General features: G+C 42.0%; 1 protein-coding gene and 1 long non-coding RNA gene across 2 annotated transcripts in view; one reads left to right on the forward strand and one right to left on the reverse strand.

Moving 5' to 3' along the window:
• Nucleotides 1–26,144, forward strand: part of PARM1 (prostate androgen-regulated mucin-like protein 1) — an 85,402-nt gene extending 59,258 nt beyond the window's left edge. The window contains exons 3-4 of the mRNA XM_073637734.1: nt 10,212–10,290; nt 22,103–26,144. Coding sequence (XP_073493835.1) covers nt 10,212–10,290; nt 22,103–22,187 — 164 coding nt within the window. The 3' untranslated portion in view covers nt 22,188–26,144. The remainder of the gene's footprint in view (nt 1–10,211; nt 10,291–22,102) is intronic.
• On the reverse strand, nt 10,354–15,217 carry LOC141171655 (uncharacterized). Its single transcript, XR_012252367.1, has 3 exons — nt 15,021–15,217; nt 12,559–12,637; nt 10,354–10,784 (listed from the first exon to the last, which is right to left on the reverse strand). It is a non-coding gene; the product is annotated as an uncharacterized lncRNA (long non-coding RNA).
• Nucleotides 26,145–27,773: the final 1,629 nt, after the last annotated feature.

Genomic DNA, 27,773 nt, shown 5'->3' on the forward strand with positions numbered 1-27,773 from the left:
GAAATGTTTCAGATGACATTCCTAGCTACAGATATAGTGATCACCAGCTGAGGTCATCCACTTCCAGTATCATCAGATCAGAGAAGGCAGGTTACTGATAATGCGGCCAGGAAGAGCTGGTCACAGGGTCACGTGTGATAATGAGGCCAGGAAGAGCTGGTCACAGGGGCACATAACGCTCTTATGTCTTCTCTCCCACACTGTGTCCTGCAGATAAGCATTATATGACTTATTAATAGGGCAGCGTGGGACTGAAGCTGGGGACTACATGCGCTCTACTTACATAGTCTCAGCGGCAAGAGAAGAGGAAAGCTGTTTAATTACGTCTCAACTATGATTTCCCTACTTACCTAAATAAAGCCAAATAATAAATAATCAAGACTTCTGCAACTTAATATACTCTGAGGCTGATTCATCAGGACTGGCTTTTTTCTACACCTGCGTTGATGAAGTAAAATCTGCTATATTCATTATGACACTTGCCTAAGCTAATACAACATAATTAACATTTTCTGTGTGCTTTCAACTTTTTGGATGTGAATGAATAAAGGTTTTCGTTCACTGATAGCAAGCAGAAATGATGACAATGGTTCGGAAGTTGGATAACTTGTAACATAATAATTATTTTCATAAAAGTGGACAGCCCCTTTAAGATAGTGCCATCACATGGATGTAGGCATTTACCCCACAAAGATCACTTGAGGGAGATAGATCTACAGCAGGGATGTCAAACTCAAACACACAGAGGGCCAAAATGAACTTGGACAAAGTCGCGGGCCAACTTAATGGGCCCCATAAAGTCCTCCATACAGAATAATGGGCCCCTCATAGTCCTCCATACAGAATAATAGGCCCCACATAGTCCTCCATAGAGAATAATGGGTCCCATATAGTCCTCCATTCAGAATAATGGACCCCACATAGTCCTCCATACAGAATAATAGGCCCCACATAGTCCTCCATACAGAATGATGGGCCCACATAGGACTCCATACAGAATAATAAGCCCCACATAGTCCTCCATGCAGAAAAATGGGCCCCATATAGTCCTCCATTCAGAATAATGGACCCCACATAGTCCTCCTTGCAAAATAATGAACCCCACATAGTCCTCCATACAGAATAATGGGCCCCACACAGTCCTCCATACAGAATAATGGCTCCACACAATCCGCCATTCAGAATTATGGGCCACACGTCCTCCATACTGAATAATGGCCCCATATAGTCCTCCATACAGAATAATGGACCACACATAGTCCTCCTTACAGAATAATGGGCCACACATAGTCCTCCATACAGGATAATGGCCCAATATAGTCCTCCATACAGTATAATGGGCCCCACATAGTCCTCCATACAGAATAATGGGCCCCACATAGTCCTCCATACAGAATAATGGGACGACACATAGTCCTCCATACAGAATAATGGGCCCCACATAGTCCTCCATACAGAATAATGGGCACCACATAGTCCTCCATACAGTATAATGGGCCCCACATAGTCCTCCGTACTGTATAATGGGCCCAAACAGTCCTCCATACAGAATAATGGGCCCTACATAGTCCTCCATATAGAATAATGGGCCCACATAGTCCTCCATACAGAATAATGGGCGCCACATAGTCCTCCATACAGTATAATGGGCCCCACATAGAGGTGGTGGTTCAGGTGTCGAGGGCCAAATAAAACCATCCTGCAAGCCAGATTTGGCCCACAGGCCAGAGTTTCGCATGTATTATCTACAGCAAAGTAAGGGAAAAATTAGGTTGCTGCTTTCATTGGTGCCTGATGTTCAAATTATCGTAATAATTAGCGCGTCATGTGGCATTAAATCATAAAAGTCTGCAGAAATGCCAATATGGGCAAGATTTTCAGCAGTTCAGCCCAAACAGCGAACTAGTGCAAAGAAATGTAATCTAAGTGGCAGTTGTGGCACCCCAGGGGTCTGGTTGCCACAGTAATAGAAATATTATGTCTGAGAGCAAGTGGGAGGTTTCACTGGTCAGGAGCCCTAAGCATGCAACACTGCCCGCCCAGACCTGGGAGGGGAGGAACCTGCCCTTATAAACTGGGTCTGGGGCGGGATTAGGGGAGTCAGAGCTTGGAGAGGGAAAGATACAGCAGGAGCTCTGTAGGAGCAGGAGTGAGAGCCAGAGGCTGGAAGCTAGATAGCTCGCCTTGGCTGAAGACACTAAACCCAGACACGGAGTCCGAGGCTGTGGGGACATCCAGGTCCAGCAGCAGAATCCAACCGGCAGGGGATTCCAGGTCCTCTGGCCTTAGAAGCCCGGAGGCACGGTCACAAGCAAGGGACCAGCACCGCCGTCGTGGAGCGGAGGCTAACAGAAGGCCCCAAGTCACCGGCCATATGGGTGAGCACCACACGGTATACTCAGGGACGTGGGCTCCTTCTACCCGCATAGAGCAAGGTAGCCAGGAAAGAGTGCAGCTAGACGGGGAGGCCTACAACTCCACCTGGCCAGGGGGAGATCCTGCTTGCTCACAGACTGACCAGGCCTCTACTGCTAACCAGTACTCCCGGGAGGGTCTGCTTTATACCATCAGTAAAGACCCTGAACTGCACCACACGTCTCTGTGTTTCATCGCCGCACCAGCACCATTAGTACTGGGACGCTCACACCATCACTCCCATCATCCACACTAGCTGCCCTGAGGCAATACTTCTCCCGTGGGGAGTTATCCCATACTTGGCTGCGCTTACAACATCAGCCTCAGCGGCCTGCAGCGCAGCGGCGGTCCCCACTGACCGCAATCCACGGGTGGCGTAGTCGGACATTTGTTTTTACACTAAGACTGCCACTGGTTTGACCACCCTGAGCCACGGACCGGGTCGCCGCCACACTGAGACTACCACCCCCAGCATCCCACCAGAGGCCCGGTTCCGGGTTCCCCACGCGGCCCAGGGGGCGAGTCACAGTGACTTTGGAGTAAGGTGAAAATAGAGAAGATTGAGCATATTGCTCATATGAGAAATGTTTGAGACTAAGAGGAGATTGGAAATTGCTTTGAAGGCTTCTGATAATGAAGGCCATAAATATCTGATCAGTGGGGGTGCAACACCTGGCACCCCAGTTGATTAGCTGTCGCCAGTTCCGGCAGCGGCAGCAAGCCATCAATAAAAACATTTTGGTCAACTCAACTTAAAGAAAATCTGTCACTAGGTTTTTGCTATGTAATCTGACAGCAGCATGATGTAGAAACAGAGATCCTGATTCCAGTGATGTGTCACTTAGTTTACTGGGTGCAGCAGATATGATAGAATCACAGTTTTCTCTGCTGCAGGTGTAGCTTAGTTGTTGAGCTGTGTATAACCCATCCACATCACAGCTTTCTATGTACATTGTATAGTGACAGAGAGCTGCTAATCAGTTCTGGGGGCTGTGGTTGGACTAGGAGGCAGGAGGCCAGTTGTCCTGTCATGATAATCTCCTGCTGATAAAACACTGATTGTATTGAAACATCAAAGCACAGCCCAGTAAGTGACACATCTTTGTAATCAGGGTCTTCGCCCCTACATTATGCTGCTCTTAGATTAAATAGGAAAAACTTGCTGACAGATTCATAGAATCATAAAATCATAGAATGGTAGAGTTGGAGGGGACCTCCTGGGTCATCTGGTCCAACCCCCTGCTCAAAGCAGGATTCACTAAATCATCTCAGACAGATGTCTGTCCAGCCTCTGTATGAAGACGTCCATTGAAGGGGAACTCACCACCTCTCGTGGCAGCCTGTTCCACTCATTGATCACCCTAACTGTCAAAAAGTTTTTTCTAATATCTAATCTGTGTCTCCTCCCATTCAGTTTCATCCCATTCCTTTCTAGTCTTAGATTCTCTTTAACCATTAGTATATGTAACTATATATGTCACGCACAGTGTGGGAAAGACTAAGTGCAACACAAAGGGATGAGGGGAAGGAAGCCCAGACACTAAGGAAAGGGGGAATGGAGACCCCTAGGCAGTTCTAAAAACACGCTGCCTACCCTACCGTGCCTATATTGGTTCCACACCAAACGCTGAGCAGGAAACCTAAGCCCTGTATATCCTTGGAGCTTGGCCTTAGATAGGGAGGGGGTGAGCACTGGTCAGCCCCCACTATAAACTAAAGACAACAAGGGAGACAAACAAAAGGGGGAAAACTTAGCTTGAGCAGACACCAGAGGGATAACACCAACATCCTCCAAGGGCACCAGAGAGGAAGCTAGCCGACTTTTATAGCTCCACGTCTTCACAAGGGAAAATGAGAATATCACTGGCGACTCACTGCAGCAGACTGAGAGTTTATAAACACCCAGACCAGGGTGTGTCAATCAGAGCAGGAGTGAGGTTGCCGCTGGGTCCAAAAGTCAGAAGGACTAAGAAGGCGTCTTAAATGCCAAACGCAGTGACTTTCTGCAGCCAGATGCAGAGCGACTGTCTGTTACATCTGACACACCCGTGACAATATATGTTCTATTGAAACCGTACTTTACCTTAATAAAAGTTTACCTAGTCCTGAAGAACAAGAATCTCTACACTATATCACAGCATCACAATCTTACCATCTACAGATCTATATCTCCTCATTTCCATAGGTGATCACAAGAGTTTTCCTAGGCTCACTTTCAGCGAAAGATACATTACACAAGGTTGATTTTCCACATGATAAGTAATTAGGTTTCTAAACCTGAATGAGAAAATCAGTCCATTCTTGAATTTTTTTCTTTTTTGTAAAACAAAAAAGAATAATTTACACTTCCTATCAATTAATACTTCTTATAAACTACCCTTTTAATATTTATACTGTATAGAGAAATTCAAATATACAGTATTAGCCAGTTGCTGTGAACTTGCTCAAACATGACAGCTCATATACAGAGAAGTATAATCTTTAACTACATCATTAGTTAAGGCTACAAATAAAACATATTAAGCAAGTTTAAATACTCATTTAAACAATGCCACTATATTCACCTCTACAGTCCAAAATGCATTCATCTGGAATCTAAAATCCACTGTAGAAATGAGCGAATCTACAGGCAGAATCCTGGTCCAGCGGCCCTGCATGTGTTGCGGCTGTCTAACAGCTGCGAGACATGCAGCTGCAGCGACTCACACATAGTTTTCTAGCACGCCGAAGCCACTCGGTTAGCACCTGAGATAACCCCTTATCCCAGCACGTTTGTGCATCACTAGTACCTAATCAATTATAATACTCACTAGTGGCTAAAAGAACTAAAACCTTAAAAGTAGAAAAAAATTAGGAAATAAAGCCGACATCATGTCAGTGCAAATCTCTACAAGCGGTAGTAACAAAAGGTGCAGCGTTTGAACCTGAAGAGGAAGCGATAAGGTCTGTCTCAAGCCCCAGTAGAAGATAGGAACCACAGAGTGTGCAGAAAAGTGACAGGGCAAGGAAAGGACTTACAAAAAAGCAAAGGCTCTGGAGGAAAAATGTGACTTTAAGGGGATCCTGTGATGACCATAAACACTATTTACCAGCAGATATGGGGTTAATCTAAAGGTAAATAGTGTTAAAATCATGCCTTTCTGTTAATGGAGCAAGGAGGGAGAAAGTGAATTTTTTTCCTCCTTGTGGCCGGTCACTTCTAGTCATAGGGGTAGGGAGATGGTTACAGTCCTTGGTCACTATTCTATGAGCACGCTGTGATCATTCCCTCTGCACATTTACAGCCTGCTCTGCACACACGCTGCACACACATGATGCAGAGCAGGCAGTCAATCCAAGTCCCGGGAAGTGTATAGTGAGTGGTGACTGTAACCATTCCCTGCACTGCCCCAACGACTGAGAGCTAGCAGCCGCAGGGAGAATATAAATTAATCTCCATGTAGCCACTGTTCCAGTAAGGGAGGCAGGTATGATTTTAATGGTGGTTATTAACCCTATATATGCAGGTAAATAGCGTTTCTGGACATGACAGTTTCCCTTTAATGAATGACTAAGGCTAGCCATGTACATTAGATGGCTGTCGGCCAAACAATGGTTTGGCTGATTGTTTGGCCAACAGCCATCTTAGCCGACTCTCCCATACACAGGATCTCTTGCTTGACAATTGAGAACAATTCGATTGGCAGTCTGAAATTAGACATGTGTGATCAACATCTTCAACCATCAATACACATTAAACTGTAGGCCGAACTCGTCAATATCGGTGGGTTTTCGCAGACATTAGTCTAATGTGTATGTGGGGGCTTTAAGTTTTGTTGCACTCAGTACACCTTTTAAGATTATCCTGTCTATTCTTTCAGCTTGTCCACTGCCTAATGTAAATTTGAGATCTGATTGGATTTCTTTCAAGTCCTCATTAAAGGTGGACAGACTACGAGAAGTTGTGTTTCAAGTCTCCATTCGTAGAGAATAAATAAGGAAGCTTAGCCACTAGATGATCTTCTAGTATCATATGTACATTCACACAATAGCCTGTAGTCTGCATAGGTCTTCTCACTCACTACCGTCAGTCAAAAAAATTAAATATCTGATACAATTTCATTGTGAGACCCTCAAAGATCCTTTATGTGGAATATCAGAATCATTAAAGCATCATGCATCTACCTGGGTGGTCAAGAGTAACACTCATGGACACAAGGCCATACGTTTATGTGCCCAATGCTCAGTCTGTCATGGACCTCCCCTCCTCTGTCTGCAGAACTAGGGTCTGATGCCTCTAAAGATGTAAGCGAACCATTCTTTTACTTAGCTATAGAAAAGCATTGTGATATTTTTTTCTTATAAAGTTATGTAGGGACTTGATGGCGGTTTAAAAATTGTATCTAAGAACATCTCACCATCTCCTGGAACAAACTTGAGACTTTAAGAAATCCATTATCAACCTGTGATCGTACAAAATCTGAAGAGTAATCAGCACCTATCAGTGGAGCAAACGGAGATGTGTCCAGACTGTTCGGCCGTGGAACTACTGCTCTACAGGTCTCTGAAGTTTAAAGCATTTTAAAAAGATTTCCCTAGATCTTCCGCATGGCCTTTAAAGACTGGTCCTACATACTTAGGCTCAAAGTTCAGAACCAAAATGCCGTTTGGGAAATTAAAGTTAAACTTAAGTTGCTTTAGGCAACTTTTTCTGATATAATGTAAATAGATCTATCTACACGTGGAAGTAAGGAGTTAACTGTATTCTCAGTTATGATTCGTCAGGCCTTGGTCCAGCTTGGAACTAGGGCCATGTAAGGAAGTGCCTACCTCATCTGGCACTTGCCAAACATTGGTGTCCATGTATCCTTTTGTGAATCCATTCTCATAGTGAAAACTTGTTGGCCCAAAATATTGAACTTAATGGACAAAAAATAAAAATATGCCAAACATGAAATCTATAAAACTTTTCACAGATCTAATAATCGCTCCTTTAAGTCATTTCTACCTGGTCTTGTATTACTTCTGTCCTGAAGGAACAGCATTGTCCAACTCCGCACATACTTAACAAAGCAAGTCACTACCTAGATGATCCTCAGATCATTTTCCAGGCTGTGTAACGCAATACATCATGAAAAGTGATCTTTCATCTAGCCAGGCGAGAAGCCTTACCTGATCATCTCTGAAATACGGAGGAAATTAATTTACTAGCAGCTCAAGCAAATGAGCTGTTGTCTCCAAGCAGCGTGGATAGAAAGGACAGATGATTCATGAGAATTACCGCAAACAGCTTTCATAAATGATAAATTCTGACAGGCATCAGATCGTGGCTGCTGACGAGTAGACAATCCAGAAATTTACAATGGAGGATGACAAGATCCTTCAACTTGGCAGAGACTGATGGCATTTAAATAGCTATTTATATATGAATGTAATTAGCCTACGTCTATTAATTTTACATTAGTAACAGTTTACAATAAAGAGTCTCTCCTGAATGACTTTTTCATTGACTTGTGAGGCTTTTCTATGGTTGCTGTATTCCCAAGCCTGCTTACAACATTAAGGAACGAGGATTCATCAGTGTTTAGACTATGTCTCGACTACAAAGTGAAAGAACTGCTCATTCACATACCGCTATTTTCCAAAGGAGTTTTTCACGGCACTAGAATGTCATGAGACAAGTGTGTGGGTTTGGGAAGTTCTTGGTCTATGATTTGAAATGGAAAGTGAATTGTCAGTCGTTGTTCATTCATACTGCGCAATCCGAGCTACTGTGTGGTCGTAATCCGGCAGAATGAAGTCTGTACTTATGGTACAGTCACATGTGGCTTTAGAAAGTGGGGCTCATGGCCATCAATGGTTGGGAAGAACTGACTTTAGCAACATGAAAAAATTGCATTTTTGATGCATTATTTTATTGCACATTATTATTATTTATTATTATAGCGTCATTTATTCCATGGCGCTTTACATGTGGACATGTCATTTATTGAGAGAAAACTGCCTTCTATAGCCAGGATCGGACACAGTCAGATCAATAAATGAGCAAGAACAATATACGGGCCCTTTGCTGTCCAATAGCCCATCCTAATGCATCATTTCACGTGCTTTGGAGGTGGAAGTGGCCCCCTTATCTCATGGGCCCCTGTGCAGCAGCCCAGGTTGCACCGATGGTATGTCCGCCCCTGTATATAGCTATTGATAAGGAAATACTTCTACCCCTTATCGCATGTGACACAGTGACGGGGTGAATCAGCAGTGAAATCTTCCGGAAAGCAGTTGAGAATTCACTGGTCTAGAAACGAAACTTGGCACGAGACAATGATGGCGGTTGTTAATATCATACCTTGTATTATTGATAAGTGGATACCTCCATAACAGACGTGAGCTGGACTGCTGTCTAGATAAATTACTTGCATATTCAAATGGCCACATATTTTACAACTGCTATGAGTAGATAAAAGTAAATGAGAAATATTCTAGTTTGGAGTACGGTAGTCATCCGCACATCCCTTCTCTTTACAAATGCAGCTCAGGAGACATGGGCGAATCGCTTAGTCATTCCGTTACAGCCCATAATTAGTAGAATTTTTCTCCTAGGGTACAGGGGATTGATACAGTATTTGCTCCCTTCCAGAGTTAATGCTTCAAGATGTAACAAAATCTAATGCAAGACAATTACAAGCTGAAAAAGCACAAAATATACGTTTAAATCATCAATACGAAAAATATGAGAAAAATTGCTAGCCTTCCACCCCTAGCTTAAAGGCAATCTGTCACCAAGTTTTTGCTTCCTCATTTGACAGCTGCATCGTGTAGGGGCAGAGACCCTGATTTCAGTAATATATTCTTACTGGGCTTCTTGCTGCAGTTTTGATTAAAAACTGTTTTATCCATTGTAGATCTACCAGTTGTTGAATGCTGAGCTTTGTGTAACCCCGTCCACACCACTGATTGACAGCTTACTGTGTTCACTGTGCGGAGGCAGAAAGCTGCCAATCAGTGCTGGGAGGCGGGGTTATACAAAGCTCATGGAGGACTACATGGCAGCAGGTTTACTAGTTCTCTAGTAACAATCTCCTGCTGATAAAATCTACAGCAAGCAGCCCAGTAAGTGACACATCGCTGGAATATGTCACCAGGTTTTTACCACCTAATGTGAGAGCAGCATAATGTAGAGACAGAGACCTTGTGTTGTCAGTCTCTGCATTATGCTACTCTCCTATTAGGTGGCAAAAATCTGGTGAAATATTGCCCTTAATGGGTTACTTATTCCTATCATTAAAAGTTATCACAATAGGTGTTAACTTTCTGACCAGTGGGGTCTCAAACAGGTCTCAAGGAAAGAGCTCTGAAATGTAATAGGTGCGCTGCACTGCTCCTTTCTTTCTCTACGGGACATCCAGCGAAGGCTAAGCCACGTGCTCTGTATCATCCGTGGCCACTGTTTTATTCCAACAGGTCATTTAAAAATCCCGCACTCATTATTGGTGGGGATCCCAGGGGTCGAACCCTCATCAATCAGAATGTTATCACCTTTGCTATGGATGGATGATAACTTGCAATGATGGGAAAAAAAAACCTTTAAGTTTAGGGGTGGGGCTATCACTTTTTTGGCTAGAAAAAAAGAGACAGCACAGAAGCAGGGTCTCTGCCACTACTTTGGGCTGTCATCAGATAGGGCAGCATAATCCTGGTGGCAGTTTCCAATTCAGTGTAGGAAGTATGTCTTGCATGATGTATTCCTGTAGGATCACAACTTCCCTATATGTATTAAATATTAACCTTTAACATTGTGTTATCTTTTTTTTATACAGGAAGTGTTGCTGCCATTACAATAATAGTAATTGTCCTTGTGTTGCTAATATTCGGTGGAGCAGCATACTGGAGGATTAGGTAAGTGGCTATGAACTGTTAAGGATTTAACACTTGGTTTGTGCTCATATATTCATTTACAGAGGAATTAAAAAAAATGTCCTTAATATCAGAGTGGATGAATTTTTGAGTTATTTCAACTTTATTGCATGATAATAAGTACTAGGATGCAAAATGCTAAATTCCTATGTCTCCAAGACTCACTCTTTCCACTCAAGCCAAGACAGCTGTAGTGGCTACATTATTTTATGTAGGAAGGGCAATGACCACCATCACGGTGTTGCGGAACGGTGTTGAGACTTTGGACCATTACTCAGTAGGCTACACAGTAATAGCTAATGAGCGGGGACTGATTCTTTAAAAGGAGACAATTAGCTACCAGGAGGTCCCTCAGCGGCCGATGTAGGTGGACAGAGCCGGGACAGGAGGAGACTGATTGACAGGTCTGGTCACATGCTCCTCCATCAGCAGACATTTTGAGAATAGGAGCGCAGTGCAATCTGTAGGAGGAGAACCTACGTATATATTTGTAAGTTGGACAAAATCGTGTACCCAACACATTTGTTAAAATAAAGGTAAAATTAACAACTTTAATGTTTAGAGAGAATAATAGAATAATTTGCATTCTGAGAAGTGTAGATTTTCTTCCATCTGCTGTATAGTAGTTTTATGCAGGAAATAATTGCCGCTCCACCGCTTTATTGAAACTTATCTTCAGCTGTATCTTATCTGCTGGCAAGCTTATTGTCGGCTATTTGCTTATTAGCAGAATTGTGAATGCAGCTCTGGACTATAATACCAACTGTACTTCAGCATCAATACTGTATTTATCAAGTTGCACAACTTAGTGTGAGCATAAGACAAATTACCGATCCCAACAACTCATGGAACATATTTCATACTAAAGACATGCGGACAATCAAATATTATTAACCTCTGTTCAGCCAGAAGTGAGCAGGCTCAGGACCTTAGCCCGCTCCATAGCCAGCCGATACCAGATGTGATATACAACAAGCTTTTGCCAGTAACAGCAGCGACCAGAGCTATCTACGATCACTGCTGTTTAACCATTTAGATGCCACTGTCAATCACTGACATCAGCATTTAATTGGTCTGGTTGCTGTTTCCTTGTGAACAAGCTAACTTGGGCTTCTTCACTCCCGTAACGCACACTCATGAAGCTGATGGGCTACAATGGCTGCCAAGTTTATCCTAGTACTGACCTTTTTTCCTACAATGGCAGCCAGTTGCCTGATGAAGGCTGCAATATTGGTATTCCTATAAAGCGCATACTGGTGCAGGGCCTCGTAGGAGAACTTCAGTTGAACTAAATACTGCAATACTGAGGTGTTGCAGTATTTAGTATAAGCGATCAAATAACTGAAGGTCCCCTAAGGGAACTAAAAGTAGAAATAAAGAAAGTAAAAAATATATATATTATATTGTTAAAAGTTGAAATCACTTCCCATTTCCCGTTCAAAAATAAAGAAATTCTAAAAAAAATTAGACATTTTTGGTATCATAACAGTCCGGTTTATTAAATTGTAAAACTCTTTAAACAATATGTCAAAAAAATATTGAATATCAGAATTCCTGCTTTTTGGTCACCCCATTTCCCCCAATAAACTCAGTAAAAAGCAGTCACATTGTTGCATGCACCCCAGAATAGTGTGAATAAAAATGTCAGCTGAGCATGCAAAATACAAGCTCCATCAACAGAAAAATAAAAAGGTTATGGGCCCAACAAAATGGTGACACAAACCAAATGTTATTCTTTTACAACGTTCTGAATTTTTTGCAAACTAATATAAAAAAAGTGACTTGCCATAATCACACAGACCTGGAGAATCATGTAGTCAGGTTATTTTCCCCACACAATTTTAGCCATAAAAACAGCCCCCCCCCCCCAAAAAAAAAAAAAAAAATCTCCATTTCACCTCGCTTGGACTTTTTTTCTGTACCTTACATGGTAAAGTGAATGGTGTCATTCAAAACTAAAACTTGTCCTGCAAAAACAAGCCCTCATGGGTGTATGTAGATGGAAAAATAAAAAAGTTATGGCTCTTTGGAGAGGAAATAACAAACGCACAAAAACAAAAAATTGCCCAATCGTGTAGGGGTTAAATATATTTCCAGCTCTTCCTGAACATTAAGGCCATCATGTCTCAATTCTACAGATAGTAAATACTGAGCTAAACTGGGAAATGAAAGTCGGTTCACTTGAGTTCACAAGGTTAATCCTCCTCCTCTTTGGACTATTTTAGTTCTTTTAGAGACAAGGATACTTACTATTATTAGCTCTCCTCAGAATCTTGGCCGGGGAAAGAAGCTTATGTAGAAAGTCTGTTCTGACTGCCCTCATGGTCAGCTGAGAAAAATAAGACAGTTACAAATGATTATCAGTAAGTTAGAAACTTGTCCAAAAGTGTGTACTCTCTGGAATTTATACAGCAGACGAGTCATTGTTACAAAGTAACAAATAATAAGATCATTAACAACATCCCATTAGAACCTTTATGTAACATTAAATTCTCCTGTTCAGTGAGGCACAGGAACTGTAGTTCCACCAGTTAGTGAATTGTTGCAACCCAAAAAAATCAATATTGACCCCTTAAAGGGTCTTGTCACATGACTTAGGATAAGAAGCCAAATCAGACACTGCATTTGCAGACACATGTTTCAGGGTGTTTTCCCCTCATCAGTGCCAAATAGGAGTACTTGATTTGACTGGGTGAGAGGCTTCTGACAGGGCATTTAAAGGGAATTTGCTGGGTCTGATAACACTATTAACTTGCAGATATAGGGTTAATCAAGCAATTGATAGCATTTTGAAGGTGTCCGGCCGCCGTACTGAAAATGCGACACTCGGGTGAAAATTAACCTTATCTCTCCCAGGAGACTCCGCCTTTCAGTCAGGCAGGCGTGCCCGTAGTTATTGCAGTCACCACTCACAGCACTGAGAGTGGCAGCTGTAAGCACACCCCGGCACTGACTGACAGCTGTCTCTGCACAGATGCCCTGCTGAGCCCGCTGTCAGTCAGTGTTGAGGAGTGCTTACAGCTGCCGCTCTTAGTGCTATGAACGGTAACTGTAATCGGGCATGCCTGCATGACTGAAAGCTGGCAGCTCCCGTGAGATATAAAGTTTATTTTCAGCGTAGTCGCGGGGCACCTTCATAACGCTATTAACATGCAGATTAACCCTACATCTGCAGTGTTATCGGATTTGATAGGTTCCCTGTAAACGATAAAGTTTCTCCTTGTGGGGAGCGCCAGGTCAGCATAGGGAGACTTATAGACCATGCATTGCTTCTTCAAAGACGAAGAGGACTTGAATTCTAGTGCCAGGAAAATTGCTATTAGTCTCCGTTCGTCAGCGTGGCGCTCTCCACTGGGACCTTATACCATGGGTGGGCAATTCATTTTCCTGATGGGCCACATGAGAGAACTTTACTATTGTGAAGGGTCGAACCAACAGGCCATTCTGCTAAATATTTTTAATATTATTATTTTATATTCTGCTCAGCATTAACCCCTTCATGACCTTGCGACTTTTTGCTTGTTTTTTCCCCCTTTCTTTCAAAAGCTATAACTTTTTTAACCGGCTTGTTTTTTGCGGGACGAGTTGTACTTTTGAATGACACTATTCGTTTTATCATGTGATGCACTGGAAAGCGGGAAAAAAATTCCAACTGCATTGAAATTCCAAAAAAAGTGCAATTCCACAATTGTTTTTTGGGCTTTTTATTTACCATGTTCGCTAAATGCTAAGACCGACCTTGCAATAAGATTCTCCGGGTCAGTTTGAATATGCAGATACCAAACATGTATATATTTTTTTTATTTAAGTGGTGAACAAAAGATTTGTAAGAAATAAAAATTTTGCTTGTGTTCCCATTTTTCGAAACCTGTAGCATTTTCATTTTTCATGATCTGAGGCTTGGTGATGACGTATTTTTTGCTCGCTGAGCTGATGTTTTTATTGATACCATTTTGGGGTAGATCCGATGTTTTGATCACCTGTTATTGCATTTTCTTGCAATGTTGCGGCTGTCAAAAAATACGTAATTTTGGCGTTTTGATTTTTTGTTCTCGTTATGCTGTTTACCGATTGGATTAATTTCTCTATATTTTGACAGATCGGACTTTTATGAACTCAGTGATACCAAATATTTGTATTTTTTTTTATTGTTTTATTTTTAATGGGGCAAAAGGGGGTGATTTGGACTTCTGTGTATTGCAGTACCGTTGTACACTGGACTCCCTACTAATGGGCCCCATATTTGACACGTGGTCTATCACTATTAGCAGTTTGCCAATATTTCTAGACCTTTAGTTATCCTGGTCCGAGGACCGAACAGGAATTGCCAATGGGCCAGATGTGGCCTGCATACCATACTTTGCCCAGGTCTGCCGTAGAATAATTGAATTTTTCAACATTGTAATGATTGGCCGTAATAAAAAAGATTGTAATATCCTGGTAACCACTGGTGTCATGCTCATTACTTTTATTGACTGTTTACCTTTGTATTGACTACTGTTACAAATTGTTTTTTTACTAGCCCTTGTAAATGTTTATTAGTCATGAGGATGTTTGAAAGTGGCTGAAGGTCACATTGTTAATAAGGAAATCAAAATCCAAAAATCTGAGAAATTTGAGACACTAAACAGTGTATAACTGACATGCCACAATAAATATCATTAACTATATATGCTCATTAAGACGTTAGAAAAAAAAGATGTCATAGTCACCTCTTCCAACTCTTCGAATAGTCTCCTCTATCCTTTTATCCTCTGTCTTTTTCTTTCTGGACCTTTGCCACTACTATTCTCCACTAGGCCCCACGCCACCACACAAGGCCTGAGGTATCATTGATGTTAATCCATGTGTTGCTTTACCGTGTCCGTCAGCTTGTGAGAAGCTGGCTGGTATCTATAATAAGAAGTTCCTGTTTGTTCTCATTATGATGTAGTCAGCAGAAAAACTGGCATCAGATCACCTGTTTAGCTTGTTAGGGAAAGGCTATCTGATCTGGAAATGTGGCTGTGACATACCACACGTATGATTACATCTATTAAAATCAACAGCAAAGGAGAAGGACACAGATTTATGGTCAAATAAAGGAAGAATCAATGAGTTCTTGACTTGAAAATTATGTACATGAAGAGATTTACCCTTTTATAAAGTAATAGCAAATTGCTAGAATATAAGAATATACCGTCATTTTAGAATTGGTGAAGTTCCTGAGAATGAAGAGAAAATAGTTCTGTGGGCAGAGCAGGGAGTCTGTGGGCTGAAGCTTCCACCAGTAGCTGCAGAGCAGGAAGTCTGTGGGCTGAAGCCTCCACCTGTAGCTGCAGAGCAGGAAGTCTGTGCGGTGCCTCCACCAATAGCTGTAGAGCAGGAAGTCTGTGCGGTGAAACCTAAACCAATAGCTGTAGAGCAGGAAGTCTGTGCGGTGAAACCTCAACCAATAGCTGCAGAGCTGGAAGTCTGTGCGGTGAAACCTCCACCAATAACTGCAGAGCAGGAAGTGTGTGCAGTGAAACTTCCAGCAGTAACTGCAGAGCAGGAAGTGTGTGCAGTGAAACTTCCAGCAGTAGCTGCAGAGCAGGAAGCCTGTGATGTGAAACCTCCACCAATAGCTGCAGAGCAGGAAGTCTGTGCGGTGAAACCTCCACCAATAGCTGCAGAGTAGGAAGTCTGTGCGGTGAAACCTCCACCACTAACTGCAGAGCAGGAAGTCTGTGTGGTGATACCTCCACCAATAGCTGCAAAGCAGTAAGTCTGTGCGTTGAAACCTCCACCAATAGCTGCAGAGTAGGAAGTCTGTGCTGTGAAACCTCCACCAATAGCTGCAGAGCATGAGGTCCGTGAGGTGAAACCTCCACCAATAGCTGCAGAGCAGAAAGTCTGTGCAGTGAAACCTCCACCAATAGCTGCAAAGCAGGAAGTCGATGCAGTGAAATCTCCATCAATAGCGACAGAGCAGGAATTCTGTGATGTAAAACCTCCACCAATAGATTCAGAGCAGGAAGTCTGTGCTGTGAAACTTCCACCAGTAGCCGCAAAGCAGGAAGTCTGCGCGGTGAAACTTCCACCAATAGCTACAGAGCAGGAAGTCTCTGCAGTGAAACCTCCACCAATAGCTGCAGGGCAGGAAGTCTGTGCTGTGAAACCTCCACCAATAGCTGCAGAGCAGGAGGTCTGTGAGGTGAAACCTCCACCAATAGCTGCAGAGCAGAAAGTCTGTGGTGTAAAACCTCCACCAATAGCTTAAGAGCAGGAAGTCCATGCAGTGAAATCTCCACCAATAGCTACAGAGCAGGAAGTCTGTGAGGTAAAACCTCCACCAATAGCTGCAGAGCAGGAAGTCTGTGCTGCGGAACTTCCACCAGTAGCTGCAGAGCAGGCAGTCTGTGCGGTGAAACTTCCACCAACCTGCAGAGCAGGAAGTCTGTGCAGTGAAACTTCCATCAACAGCTGCAGAGCAGAAAGTCTGTGCGGTGAAACCTCCACCACTAGCTGCAGTGCAGGAAGTCTGTGTGGTGATACCTCCACCAATAGCTGCAGAGCAGGAAGTCTGTGCTGTGAAACCTCCACCAATAGCTGCAGAGCAGGAGGTCTGTGAGGTGAAACCTCCACCAATAGTTGCAGAGCAGAAAGTCTGTGATGCAAAACCTCCACCAATAGCTTAAGAGCAGCAAGTCAATGCAGTGAAATCTCCACCAATAGCTACAGAGCAGGAAGTTTGTGATGTAAAACCTCCACCAATAGCTGCAGAGCAGGAAGTCTGTGCTGTGGAACTTCCACCAGTAGCTGCAGAGCAGGCAGTCTGTGCGGTGAAACTTCTACCAATAGCAACAGAGCAGGAAGTCTGTTCAGTGAAGCTTCCATCAATAGCTGCAGGTCAGAAAGTCTGTGCTGTGAAACCTCCACCAATAGCTGCAGAGCAGGAAGTCTGTGCGGTGAAACCTCCACCAATAGCTGCAGAGTAGGAAGTCAATGCAGTGAAATCTCCACCAATAGCTACAGAGCAGGAAGTCTGTGATGTAAAACCTCCACCAATAGCTGCAGAGCAGGAAGTCAATACAGTGAAATCTCCACCAATAGCTACAGAGCAGGAAGTCTGTGATGTAAAACCTCCACCAATAGCTGCAGAGCAGGATGTCTGTGCTGCGGAACTTCCACCAGTAGCTGAAGAGCAGGCAGTCTGTGCGGTGAAACTTCCACCAATAGCTACAGAGCAGGATGTTATGTTAGGGAAAGGGATGCCCAGATCAGGAAGATAAATTGTTACATAGGTTTATGTAATGTGTGAAAGTCCACAATTCTCTTCTTGATATCTTGGCTGATTTCTTTAGACTTTCCCATGATGCTATACAAAAAAGCAGTGTGTTTCAGGTGTGCATTAAAATACATCCACAGGTGTGTCTCTAATTAACTCAGATGTTGCCAAAAAAACTATCAGAAGCTTCCAAACACATGACATCATCATATGGGCAGTCCAGAATTGTTTAAAGGCATAGTAATCTTAGTGTGTGTAAACTTTTGACTTTGCAGTAACTAATAAAAATGCCCTAAAACATCATTGTTCTCTCATTATTCTGGCATTTGGCAAATATCAAAAATTATGGTAATCCTAATTGACCTAAAACGGGAAAGGTTTATTCTGATTTCATGTCAGATATTGAGAAAAACATGCATATGTGTCTTTTTATATAGTGTATGTAAACTTCTGGTTTCAACTATGTGTGTGTGTGTGTGTGTGTGTGTGTGTGTGTGTGTGTGTGTGTGTGTGTATGTATGTATGTACAGTACAGACCAAACGTTTGGACACACCTTCTCATTTAAAGATTTTTCTGTATTTTCATGACTTTGAAAATTGTACATTCACACTGAAGGCATCAAAACTATGAATTAACACATGTGGAATTATATACTTAACAAAAAAGTGTGCAACAACTGAAAATATGTCTTATAGTCTAGGTTCTTCAAAGTAGCCACCTTTTGCTTTGATGCCCGCTTTGCACACTCTTGGCATTCTCTTGATGAGCTTCAACAGGTAGTCACCGGAAATGGTTTTCACTTTACAGGTGTGCCCTGTCAGGTTTAATAAGTGGGATTTCTTGCCTTATAAATGGGGTTGGGACCATCAGTTGTGTTGTGCAGAAGTCTGGTGGATACACAGCTGATAGTTCTACTGAATAGACTGTTAGAATTTGTATTATGGCAAGAAAAAAGCAGCTAAGTAAGGAAAAACGAGTGGCCATCATTACTTTAAGAAATTAAGGTCAGTCAGTCCGAAAAATTGGGCAAACTTTGAAAGTGTCCCCAAGTGCAGTTGCAAAAACCATCAAGCTCTACAAAGAAACTGGCTCACATGAGGACCGCCCCAGGAAAGGAAGACCAAGAGTCACCTCTGCTTCTGAGGATAAGTTTATCCGAGTCACCAGCCTCAGAAATCGCAGGTTAACAGAAGCTCAGATTAGAGACCAGGTCAATGCCACACAGAGTTCTAGCAGTAGACACATCTCTACAACAACTGTTAAGAGGAGACTTTGTGCAGCAGGCCTTTATGGTAAAATAGCTGCTAGGAAACCACTGCTAAGGACAGGCAACAAGCAGAAGAGACTTGTTTGGGCTAAAGAACACAAGGAATGGACATTAGACCAGTGGAAATCTGTGCTTTGGTCTGATGAGTCCAAATTTGAGATCTTTGGTTCCAACCACCATGTCTTTGTGCGACGCAGAAAAGGTGAACGGATGGACTCTACATGCCTGGTTCCCACCGTGAAGCATGGAGGAGGAGGTGTGATGGTGTGGGGGTGCTTTGCTGGTGACACTGTTGGGGATTTATTCAAAATTGAAGGCATACTGAACCAGCATGGCTACCACAGCATCTTGCAGCGGCATGCTATTCCATCCGATTTGCGTTTAGTTGGACCATCATTTATTTTTCAACAGGACAATGACCCCAAACACACCTTCAGGCTGTGTAAGGGCTATTTGACCAAGAATGAGAGTGATGGGGTGCTACGCCAGATGACCTGGCCTACACAGTCACCAGACCTGAACCCAATCGAGACGGTTTGGGGTAAGCTGGACCGCAGAGTGAAGGCAAAAGGGCCAACAAGTGCTAAGCATCTCTGGGAACTCCTTCAAGATTGTTGGAAGACCATTTCCGGTAACTACCTCTTGAAGCTGATCAAGAGAATGCCAAGAGAGTGCAAAGCAGTCATCAAAGCAAAAGGTGGCTACTTTGAAGAACCTAGAATATAAGACATATTTTCAGTTGTTTCACACTTTTTTGTTAAGTATATAATTCCACATGTGTTAATTCATAGTTTTGATGCCTTCAGTGTGAATGTACAATTTTCATAGTCAAGAAAATACAGGAAAATCTTTAAATGAGAAGGTGTGTCCAAACTTTTGGCCTGTACTGTATATATATATACTGTATATATATACTGTACATACATACTTCTTTTTTTGTAATGTATTCAGTTAACCCTTTCATGATCAGACCATTTTCTATTTTTGCGGTTTCGTTCTTTGCTCCCCTTCTTCCCAGACCACAACTTTTTTATTTTTTGGTCAATATGGCCATGTGAGGGCTTATTTTTTGCGGGACAAGTTGTACTTTTGAACGACATCACTGGTTTTACCATATCGTATTCTGGAAAACGGGAAAAAAATTCCAAGTGCGGTAAAATTGCAAAAATACCATTTTTGGGCGAATACGATGTTTTGATCGCCCGTTATTGCATTTTATTGCAATGTTGCAGCGACCATAAAAACATAATTCTGGCGTTTTTAATTTTTTTCTCGTTACGCCGTTTACCAATCAGATTAATTCCTTTTTTATATTGATAGATCGGGCGATTCTAAACACGGCGATACCAAATATGTGTATGTGTTTTGTTTTGTTTTTTGAATGGGGCAAAAGAGGGGTGATTTAAACTTATATATTTTTTATTTTTTTTATATTTTTAAAAACATTTTTTTTACACTTTTTGCTTGCTTCAATAGTCTCCACGGGAGATTTGAAGCTGCAATTATCTGATTACCTCTGTTACACACAGGTGATGATCAGATCACCTGTGTGTAGCAGATTTGCTCACTTGCTATGAGCGCCAACCGCTGGGCAGTGCTCATAGCAATCTGGCAGTGCCAACCACAGGGGTTTCCTGCAGACCCCGGGTTGTCATGCCAACCCATCAGCGACTCATGATCATGTGACGGGGTCGCCAATGGACGGGGCCAATGACGCTCTTCCCGGAAACGCGAGTTAAATGCCGCTGTTAGAGATTGACATTTAACTGGTTAACAGCTGTGGGTGGATCGCGACTGCACACGTGGCTGTTGCGGGCACATGTCAGTTGTGTAGATCAGCTGACATGTGCCCGGAAAGGTGCAGGCTCAGCGCCGGAGCCCGCACAAAACAGGGAGATCAGACGTGGGGCCTACTATTACACTTCCAAGTCAGAAAGGGGTTTCCTGCTGTAATGAATGAGATTCATCACCAGAAACAGTTTTATGACAATGGCGAAAATAATACTACACACTGATCCTAATGAAACAATAACCTAAGGTACCAGAATTAAATGGAGTCATATTTAAAGTTATTTTTCATGGTAACAGCATTGATAACCTTTCCTTAAAGTGAATCTGTCACCAGGTGCTACCCAATCTGAGAACAGTGTCCTGTAGGGGCAGATACCCTTATTACAGTGATATACTCACTTACTGAGGTGCATGCTGTCGATTGGGTAACATCCCTGTTTTCTTTGTTGCGGATCTACCAGTCCTCTGAATGCTGAACTCTGTATAACCTGCTCAGACTACTGATTGGCAACTTTCTGTGTACACTGTGCATAGGCCGAAACTGCCAATCAGTGGTGGGGACGGGGTTATACAGAGTTCATAAATATGGAGGACTACATGGCAGCAGGATTACTAGTCCTCTAGTGATAATGTCTTGCTGATAAATCAGTGATTTTAACAAAACTACAGCAAGCGGCCTAGTAAGTGACACATTGTTGGAATCAGAGTATCCTGCTCTCAGATTAATTGGCAAAGACCTGGTAACAGATTCCCTTTAAGGTGGTCAGACACATAAGATAGGTTGATCAATGAACAACAGTTGGATGATTATTATGACCACCTTTACACCTTTTATTCCATATTGACTTTTTAAAGTCCTTCAAACTGGCTATCCATTTGTCCTGACACTCGGTGAATGATGAGCTGGGAATGCTTAAAAACAGTTTGTGCTTTCAAGAAATAGCAAATATCAGACAAAAATCTTCAATACAGCCCACTGATGACGGTCTGTAACCAATCTGCTAAAATGATCTTTCTTTGTTCATCAGATGAAGTATAATCTTTTGGTTTAATTGGTCTGGGATCACATCAGTGGGTGTCTGGTTCTCGGCGCCCCTGATGGACAGACGTGTCCCTTTCATTTACTTTGATCTTTTTACTAGGCATAGCACCCTATATTTGGTAGTAGCTCAGCCGGCAGCTCCGTGACATCCAAGGGATTGGGACTATATTGGGCACAGTCCCTAGAAAAGGACTAAGCTGTAGTGACCTGCAGTACCTGGCACAGCCACTACCTATGGACAGTGCTACTTCTGGTAATAGATGAAGGCTGATCTATCAGTGGTGTGCCGGGAGCTTGACCCCTACCATTGTATCTTTAGAATAAGCTAGGATTAACTAATGTGATCACAGCTTTAAATTCAGTATATTGTTTTTACAGCATTATGCAAAGTATTTCCAATGCAGCAACATTATTTTCTCACTTTGTGATTGTTCCGTTTTCTAGGCATTCATCATATGGAAGACTACTAGAAGACCAAGATTATGGGTCGCTAGGAAACTACAACAATCCCCTGTACGATGACTCATGAAGGAAGGATTCTGCACTCAAGAAGAACAAACATTTTCTATGGTCTTATTGTTGTGCAGGGTCAGAGCAACAAATCTACATTACCTTTATACCGTCAGCCCTGCTGAAATCACCTGTCACGTCATATACCTGCTGTTAACGAACAAAGTCATGAACCCGAAAACCAAAGTAACATTTCTGTACCCCTGTGTGTAATCGCCATTCATCGTACGGCTCTGTCTCCTGGATGATAGAAATCACATTGATTATGATTCCATAACCAAATAACTAATAGCCTTATTTAAGAAATGAAGATATATATATATATTTTTTAATGAGAGAGCAGTTTTGCACACTTGAAATGATCCTGGCATGTAATCAATTCGTGTATTGAATATTGACATTTGTTAAGCACTTTGTAAGAAACCCAAAGAAACGTTACACTCCATGTCCATCTTTATGGTTATTACAGATCAGTTTGTATTATTAATTTATTATGCAGAAAGTCAGCTGATAGTAAGTAATCAAGCAATGCCGCACATTAATATGAAGTGTGATGCTCGTGCTGATTGACACACACTGGGCTATAATCTACTGAGAACACACGAGGTTTAGTGTTACAGGCGTCTTATCTGATAACATCACTATTGCTTGATTTCTTCTTCCACGCTTCTATCATTTCCATTACACAAGTCTCATCCACTCCATTCATACAGAACAAGGTGTACAATGAAAACAAGTGTAGTCAGAATTGATATTTGGTACTTAGTAGTGATGAGCAAACATGCTCAGTTAAGGGGTTATCCGAGCACGCTCGTGTGCTTACCGACACATGCAGGGATTGCCTATTTGTTAGGCAATCCCTGCATGTGTCGTGGCTGTCAAACAACCGCAAGACATGCAGCTGCGGTGATTCGAACATAGTTTTCAAGCACGCTGAAGATACTCGGTTAGCACTCGGCTAAATCCTTAACCGAGCACGTTCGCTCATCACTAGTACTTAGTTATATCATTTATCATCTACACTTATCTGGCACTCTGAAATCTAACTTTCCTGTAAGAACCTTATACACACTGTGTGAGTAGTATTACATACCTTGTATATTGGGCAGAACATAAGAGCTTATGATACCCAGCAACAACCTGACTTCCCGTGTAGGTGACTACCAGCCGAATCGAAGTAGTCACAATATCTACTAAATACTGACTTGCCATGTTACATCCTACTCAAGCAAGAGGGCGATGGAACATGGTCTATGGAAAAAATAATGTACATGGGGTGGATGTGCAGTACCCCTCTGTGGCTACTATACGATTGATGGAGCTGTGTAGTTCCGTTCCGCAACACATCATTTCCTGCCGATCGACGGGGGTGCCGGGTGTCACATCATCACTGATCTGATATGGATTACTTATCCTAAGATTAGGCCATCTATATAAAGTACAATATAAAGTGGACAACCCCTTTTAATACTCCTGCCACTAGTAGAGCTTCTTGAAACCTTGCGTTCCAATTAATTTCAGCCTTTTTTTCTTTCAATAGACGATTGCAGTCATTTCATCACGCCACTTGGTAAACTGGTTTTACATGAAATCTCTTGATGAATATTACTAAACACTGGAAGTATTGTATCACAAAGTATTATGCTGTGTGCCCTTTTTCAGAAATGTGAATCATTTGGAGAAAGAATCCCAGGACTCACAGCTGGCAGCAGGGATATAGGAGATAGTGCGGTGGTTGCTTATTGTATCATTGCTGTGCCCCTTGGATTGGGTTGAAGCCTGTTTTGTACTGTAATGGTATTTTGGAACATTCAGAGTTATATCAGGAGAACATAGCGATAGCTAGAGAACACAAGGATCAACCACACACAACAACAACATGTTTCTATTATTTTCTTAAAATGAGTTGTCTGGTTTAAAAAACTCATTATGAGAAGGTATATCAAGTTTTTCTGAGTTAATAGCAGGAGACCTACAATTAGGACTTCTATTGATTAGCGAGAAAAGAGAGGAACTCTGGAGGAGCTGGCCTGAGCATGCATTACACAGACAACACACTGATTTCAATTGACACCATGTAATGCTTAGTTTTTACCTGTGGAGGCGCTGCAGGGAAGTTGAACTAGTGCCACCAGGTTCCTAAATAGATGAGTCAGTGAGTAGGGTAGTGGGACACTGCATCATTAGCTTACACTTGACCTTATAATGAAAAAGGATTACTCAAAGCAGATGACCTCGTTAATAATTTGTATTTTTAAAGGAGTTGTCTACTTTGGACAATCCTTTTATAAAATGGACTACTGGTGATTGATGATGATTAGGGTGCCACCCCAGGGCATCCATTATAATCAAGAAATACCTCTATGTGCTTTATATTATGTGGACTGCTGTGCTGCTGCAGTCAATGTGAGAGGAAAACTGCGGCCCCCAGTCTTTGGTTATGTGTACATGGCGTCATTTAGAGTTTTCACAGCCAAAGCCACTTCAAGCAAACGTCCGCGGTCATTTTCCTGAGGCGACTTCACCAGCTTCTTTGCCATCCTTTTTGTGGCGGCTCCACCGTCGCTGGCTTTCAACTCTATACTTCCGAACCCTGTAGCGGTTAACCCTTTACGATCGCAGCTTTGAGTCCACTAAGGGGACTATTAAATACAGTAAAAAAATATTTTTGTTTAAAAATTGGAAAAAAAAATTGAAAAATACACAAAAGAAAAAATCCCCCCCCCCCTTTTGCCCCTTTAAAAATGAAACAATTAAAAAAAATACACATATTTGATATCGCTGCATTCGTAAAAGTCTGATCTATCAAAATATAAAATAAATTAATCAGATCATTAAATGGCGTAATGAGAAAAAGATCTAAATGTCAGAAATATTTTTCTTGGGCCGCCGCAACATTGCAATAACAGGCGATCATAACATCTTATCTACCACAAATGGTGTCATTAAAAATGTCAGCTCGGGACGCAAAAAATAAGCCCTCACCTGGCCCCAGATCCCAAAAAATGAAAACATTATGGGTCTCGGTAACATGGCGACACAAAAAAAAGTTGTTTTTTTTTTACGAAATTCAAATTTTCTTTTTCACCACTTAAATAAAAGTTTATTAGATGTTTGATTTCTGCATACTTGTACTGACCGGGAGAATCATATTGCCAGGTCAGCTTTACTGTATATTGAACATGGTAAATAAATACCGCCCATCCCACCCTCCCCCAAAAAAAAATAAAAATTGCACGCTTTTTGCAATTTCAATGCACTTGGAATATTTTCTCTTCTTTCCAGTGCATCACATGATAAAAAGAATAGTGTCAATCAAAAGTACAACACGTCCCGCAAAAAATAAGCCCTGATACGCTATATTGATGGAAACATAAAAAGTTATGGCTCTTGGAAGAAGAGGAAAGAATGAAAACGAAAAAACGTCAAATGGCCATGGCGTGAATGGGTTAAAAGAAGTGACATAAGATGGAACCTATGCACAGCAGTATTGTTTTGACATTACTGTGCATTATGTCCATTTTATGGGGCCCTTCTGCAATGCTTTTCCAGCCTGAATTCACCTGAAAAAGACGCCATGGGCACAATACCCTCTGACAAATGTTAGATTTTCTGTACTCCCCACCGTTATGATGGGCTGTCTATAATGTTAGATACGACATCATGATATAAGGAACGCTTGCACTTTCTAGCCAGACACACTCCAATTTCTTATGATGCTGCAGCTGATTTTGCATTCAAGGCACATTGTAGAATTTGCTATTTATTTTACTTGCTGTGTTGTTTTGTATCATACATCATTGTAACTGAGAAATGTCATTTTACTCCTTTCCTCTTAGGTACTGGATTGATGAGAATGTAAACCTGTCCTTGCTGATAGAGCACATCAAGCATTACCGAAAACACATGTATTACCCAGACTGTATATCATCTGTTTGCCTGTTTCAACCAATAAACTCTTAAGGCTGAAAATTCACTTCATTTGGATATTTTATTGGAATTTTAGTGACCAGTTCAGATAGCGAATGATTAAAGGGGTTTTCTCAACATTACATATGGCTAGTATTGCAAAGTTTTCTCCATTCTCATGAATGATGGGATTTTTAATTGTATTGTTTACTGCTGGTTGTCTAATCGGCCGCCGCTGCAGTCTATCAGAGGTGGCCACTCTCCTAAGCAAGGATCAAATGCTTGCAAGCTCTTGCTATACAGCTAGAAAGCTATGATCTGAAGCGGGCTGGATCACTGGATCCAACTAACTGTAGGACCCCTGGACTCTTCTGATGCTACAGAGGCAAAGATGACTCTGCTTGCAGCATGGGAGAGCCCATAGTTTGTGCTACCGGCTCAGCCATGCACTAGGTCTAAAGTGTTGATCATAAGGAGCACACTCCTGAAGGCAGGACCATGAGAATCTCCTTTAAAAGCTATGGTTATTTCATGTTTTGCCTGGTTGTGCACTGCATTGTCCAAATGACTTTCATTATCTCTTGAACATTGCTGATATTAGCTAGACAAAGCTTTATAAGTTGGGGAGGAACAGGTTAGACCAAAAAGTGCCTGGAATGACCCTTCTCCGCAAGGAGAAATGTTACCCCTTAGATACCGGTCTGATGCCTCTCACCCAGCCAAACCAGAACTCACACTTTGCACTGATGAGGGGCAGTACCCCGAAACACAGTGTCTGCAAATTGAGTTTCTGGTTCTGGCTTATATCCTAAGTCAAGTGATAAGGCTCGTTAAAGGTCACTATTGACTTTTAGGATTGCTACTTCCTGTAGGTGGCACTAGAGCTCTAGTCCTCTTCTTCTCTGAAGAGACAATTGGAATGACCCTGTAACACCCCCCTCCCACACAGATAACCCCATGGCAGTGCCCTTTAAATCTACTATATTGAGATGTGATAACAGACAGTACACTAACAGCTGAGTGACCAAGCAATTTTTCATACAGACCAATGGTCAGTGAGGAAAAAAATGCACTAGTTTATTCTGCTTTATGAATAAGAATAGTGCATGCAAAAGCCAGCAGTTCCTGCACCTTTCTGATATGCGGATGAGCCTAAAGAAGAAGGTGCTCGGAAGAGGAGGACAACCAATAGCATAGAGTGTCATCACTAAGTCTAACAAATTGTCATAGAGGAAAATTCAAATCCATAAAGACATCTCCAGAGAATGGAGAAGAGCTGACACTTCAACCTCCATTGAAGTAGGCCTTCAGATTGAACATATGGGATTAATTAGACCTAGGAACAGAGAAACAAATTAAATCAAGGGAAATGAGAGAGAGAGCTAACACTTCAATCTCCTTTTAAGTAGGGACCTCCTATGGTGACCAGATAATTACAGCAGAGAGATTTGTTGGGAAAAATACACAAGGCTGAGATCCATATATTCAAGAGGCAGAGAAGTGAGAAATAGAACACCTTTTGAGGTAACTCTTGTTCTTTTTAAAAAAAACTGGACAATTGCAATTAAGACACTCTGTCTCTGGTGTTCAGATATGAATATTGGGGTTTTGATCAATCCGATATTTATGGAGATATATTTTTGGCATTGTATGGAAGGGACGAACAGAACACATTTACTCACATCACCGTAAGGCT

This window comes from Phyllobates terribilis, unplaced genomic scaffold (assembly GCF_046119375.1).
Source record: "Phyllobates terribilis strain yellow unplaced genomic scaffold, ASM4611937v1 Scaffold_1__5_contigs__length_1240528914, whole genome shotgun sequence".
Lineage (NCBI taxonomy): Eukaryota > Metazoa > Chordata > Amphibia > Anura > Dendrobatidae > Phyllobates > Phyllobates terribilis.